Source organism: Coregonus clupeaformis, unplaced genomic scaffold (assembly GCF_020615455.1).
Source record: "Coregonus clupeaformis isolate EN_2021a unplaced genomic scaffold, ASM2061545v1 scaf2383, whole genome shotgun sequence".
Taxonomy (NCBI): domain Eukaryota; kingdom Metazoa; phylum Chordata; class Actinopteri; order Salmoniformes; family Salmonidae; genus Coregonus; species Coregonus clupeaformis.
Genome location: NW_025535837.1, coordinates 5,551 through 10,000, shown reverse-complemented (window position 1 = coordinate 10,000; position 4,450 = coordinate 5,551). Strand labels below are relative to the sequence as shown.

At 46.4% G+C, this 4,450-nt stretch overlaps 1 protein-coding gene across 2 annotated transcripts in view; it reads right to left on the bottom strand.

The window, feature by feature from the left end:
* The window catches only part of LOC121560285 (voltage-dependent calcium channel subunit alpha-2/delta-4-like), a gene marked incomplete at its 5' end in the record, with an annotated part of 12,971 nt that extends 8,729 nt beyond the window's left edge, over nt 1–4,242 (bottom strand). For both annotated transcript variants that reach the window (XM_045219447.1, XM_045219448.1), the window contains 4 exon segments: nt 12–67; nt 417–469; nt 3,262–3,337; nt 4,172–4,242. In XM_045219447.1, coding sequence (XP_045075382.1) covers nt 12–67; nt 417–469; nt 3,262–3,337; nt 4,172–4,242 — 256 coding nt within the window.
* Between the last annotated feature and the right edge of the window lie 208 nt (nt 4,243–4,450).

Below are 4,450 nucleotides of genomic sequence, written 5' to 3'. Positions count from 1 at the left end.
ACTGTGCTTACCTTCAGCAAAGTGGTCGGAGTGCCAGAGTCCGCATATGTTGAACTCCAGTAAAAATCTACAGAGAGGAAGAGGAAAGAAGGAAAATGAGTGAAAGCGAAAGAGAGGGAGAGAGAGAGAGAAGGAGAGAGGGAGAGAAGGAGTGAAGGAGAGAGAGAGAGAGAGAGAAGGAGTGATGGAGAGAAGGAGAGAGAGAAGGAGAGAGGGAGAGAAGGAGAGAGGGAGAGAAGGAGAGAGAGAGAGAGGGAGAGAAGGAGAGAGGGAGAGAGGGAGTGAAGGAGAGAAGGAGAGAGGAAGAGAAGGAGAGGGTCATACATATAGAACAGAGTGACAGCACATTGTAATGGCTCTGGAGAATTGCCTAGCTACCAGCAGCCAACGATCTCTGATCTCTCTGACACACTTACAGTAGGAAGTTGGTGAGGAACCATTTTAGAGCAGCCGCCAGACCATAGAAGGGCTGCAGAGAGAGAGAGAGAGAGAGAGAGAGAGAGAGAGAGAGAGAGAGAGAGAGAGAGAGAGAGAGAGAGAGAGAGAGAGAGAGAGAGAGAGAGAGAAAGAAAGAAAGAAATAAAGAAAGAAAGAAAGAAAGAAAGAAAGAGATTGAGAGCAAGACAGAGAGGGAGAGAGAAAATCAATCAATCAAATTAATAAAATTTGATTTAACCCAGTCTAGACTTCCAATGAGCATGCAGTAGCACAGTATGCGGGAAAACAAAGGTACACACATGGAATGACTCTCAGAGAAACAAGAGAGAGAAGTAAGAGGAAATATCATATCCTACCAGAGCAGTAATGCAGCATATCATATCCTACCAAAGTTAGCAGTAATGCAGCATATTATATAATACTAGAGCAGTAATGCAGCATATCATATCCTACCAGAGCAGTAATGCAGCATATCATATACTACCAGAGTTAGCAGTAATGCAGCATATCATATCCTACCAGAGCAGTAATGCAGCATATCATATACTACCAGAGTTAGCAGTAATGCAGCATATAATATCCTACCAGAGTTAGCAGTAATGCAGCATATCATATCCTACCAAAGTTAGCAGTAATGCAGCATATCATATCCTACCAGAGTTAGCAGTAATGCAGCATATCATATCCTACCAGAGTTAGCAGTAATGCAGCATATCATATCCTACCAAAATTAGCAGTAATGCAGCATATCATATCCTACCAGAGTTAGCAGTAATGCAGCATATCATATCCTACCAGAGTTAGCAGTAATGCAGCATATCATATCCTACCAGAGTTAGCAGTAATGCAGCATATCATATCCTACCAGAGCAGTAATGCAGCATATCATATCCTACCAGAGTTAGCAGTAATGCAGCATATCATATCCTACCAGAGTTAGCAGTAATGCAGCATATCATATCCTACCAGAGTTAGCAGTAATGCAGCATATCATATCCTACCAGAGTTAGCAGTAATGCAGCATATCATATCCTACCAGAGCAGTAATGCAGCATATCATATCCTACCAGAGTTAGCAGTAATGCAGCATATCATATCCTACCAGAGTTAGCAGTAATGCAGATAGCATGCCTCTGCTGCTGAGTATATCTGGCTCTGGCAAACACACACTCAGGAGGGAACACTCCCCACACACACACACTCAGGAGGGGACACACACCCCCCACACACACACTCAGGAGGGACACACCCCACACACACACACTCAGGAGGGAACACTCCCCACACACACTCAGGAGGGGACACCCCCCAAACACACTCAGGAGGGGACACACACCCCACACACACACTCAGGAGGGAACACTCCCCACACAAACACACTCAGGAGGGGACACACACCCCACACACACACTCAGGAGGGACACACCCCACACACACACTCAGGAGGGAACACCCCCCACACAAACACACTCAGGAGGGGACACCCCCCATACACACACTCAGGAGGGAACACCCCCCATACACACACTCAGGAGGGGACACCCCCCATACACACACCTCAGGAGGGAACACCCCCATACACACACTCAGGAGGCTACACCCCCATACACACACTCAGGAGGGGACACCCCCCATACACACACTCAGGAGGGGACACCCCCCATACACACACTCAGGAGGGAACAGCCCCACACACACTCAGGAGGGAACACCCCCCATACACACACTCAGGAGGGGACACCCCCCATACACACACTCAGGAGGGGACACCCCCCATACACACACTCAGGAGGGGACAGCCCCACACACACACTCAGGAGGGGACACCCCCCACACACACACTCAGGAGGGAACACTCCCCACAAACACACTCAGGAGGGAACACCCCCCACACACACACTCAGGAGGGGACACTCCCCACACACACACTCAGGAGGGGACACCCCCCATACACACACTCAGGAGGGGACACCCCCCATACACACACTCAGGAGGGGACACTCCCCACACACACACTCAGGAGGGAACACCCCCCACACACACACACAGGAGGGGACACTCCCCACACACACACTCAGGAGGGAACAGCCCCACACACACTCAGGAGGGAACAGCCCCCCCACACACACTCAGGAGGGAACACTCCCCACACACACACACAGGAGGGGACACCCCCCACAAACACACTCAGGAGGGGACACCCCCCACACACACACTCAGGAGGGGACACACACCCCACACACACACTCAGGAGGGGACACCCCCCACACACACACTCAGGAGGGGACACACACCCCACACACACACTCCCCACATATCATATGATGTGTCCAGTAAGCCTACAGATCCCTCTCTATCCTGCCCAGTATCCCAGCCATCCCATGTGTGTGTGTGTTTGTGTGTGTCTGTGTGAGTGTGTGAGTGTGTGTGTGTGTGTGTGTGAGTGTGTATGTGTCTGTGAGTGTGTGAGTGTGTATGTGTCTGTGAGTGTGTGAGTGTGTGAGAGTGTGAGTGTGTGTGAGTGTCTGTGTGTGCGAGTGTGTGTGTGAGTGTGTGTGTATGTGTATGTCTGTGTGTGCATGTGAGTGTGTGTGTGTGTGTGTAGTGTATGTTGAGTGTGTGTGTGAGTGTGTGAATGTAGTGAGGAGGAGTGTGTGAGGTGTGAGGGTGTGAGTGTAGAGTGTGTGTGTGATAGTTGACTGCGGACGAGTGGAAGAGGACAAGACACATCCATGAACACACACACACACACATTATTCACACACACATGCATCAATGAACACACACACACACACAGAGACTGCTGTTTAAATGTATACTCACATTAAGAAGGGGTCTGGCGCTGCTGGCAGAATGTCCTCCCATCTTACACATGGCCTGATAGTCGAATAAAGATACCCTGAAGACACACACACACACACACACAAACACACACACACACACAGAGAGATGCACAGAAACAGGTTGCGTAATATCCTCTTAAATCAAGCACTCCCATTTCTTTGAGCTGTTATAAATAGCATCACATCACTCAGGAGTGTTTCTCCATCAAAGACACAGCTGAAAGATGTTATCCTCAACGCAACTAGTTGATGAAAGAGATGGCTGTGTCCCCCACGTCACCCTATTCCCTATGGGCCCTGTTGAAAAGTAGTGCACTATGAAGGCAATAGGGTGTACAGTAGATGTAAGAGAAACCGACCCAGCCAATCAAATCAAAGGGCTGATGACACACAGTGGTAGGTTACACCAACAACCATACGCAGAATGACATACTTTATCAAAAAACAAGACTAGCATTATTGCAAGTGTATTTTCAATGTAAAGCAATTTGAGATGTGAAATGAGAGAGTAAAAGGTATTGTCATGAGCTTTGTACAGTAAAAGGTATTGTCATGAGATATAGTACAGTAAATGGTATTATCATGAGATATAGTACAGTAAAAGGTATTATCATGATATATTGTACAGTAAAAGGTATTATCATGAGATATAGTACAGTAAAAGGTATTGTCATGAAATATTGTACAGTAAAAGGTATTATCATGAGATATAGACCAGTAAAAGGTATTATCATGAGAAAGATATAGTACAGTAAAAGGTATTGTCATTAAAGAGATATAGTACAGTAAAAGGTATTACCATGAGAAAGATATAGACCAGTATAATGTATTATCATGAGATATAGTACAGTAAAATGTATTTTTTATTGTCATTCAATTAGTTGTCTTACCTTTTGAACATGCCCATCTTGATAAGGCGTGCCATCACTGAGCCGTCAACTTCTCCAAAGAACCTCCCCACCTAGAGACAGACAGAAAGACAGACGGGGAGAAGACCACACAGTCTCTACAATGATCCCATGATCAGGGTCATACACACTGTTTCTGACAGCATAGTAAATATCATACATGTCCACTTCCACATTATATAATACATTACCACATTATGTAATACACTACCACGTTATAATACATTACATTTACATTTACATTTACGTCATTTAGCAGAC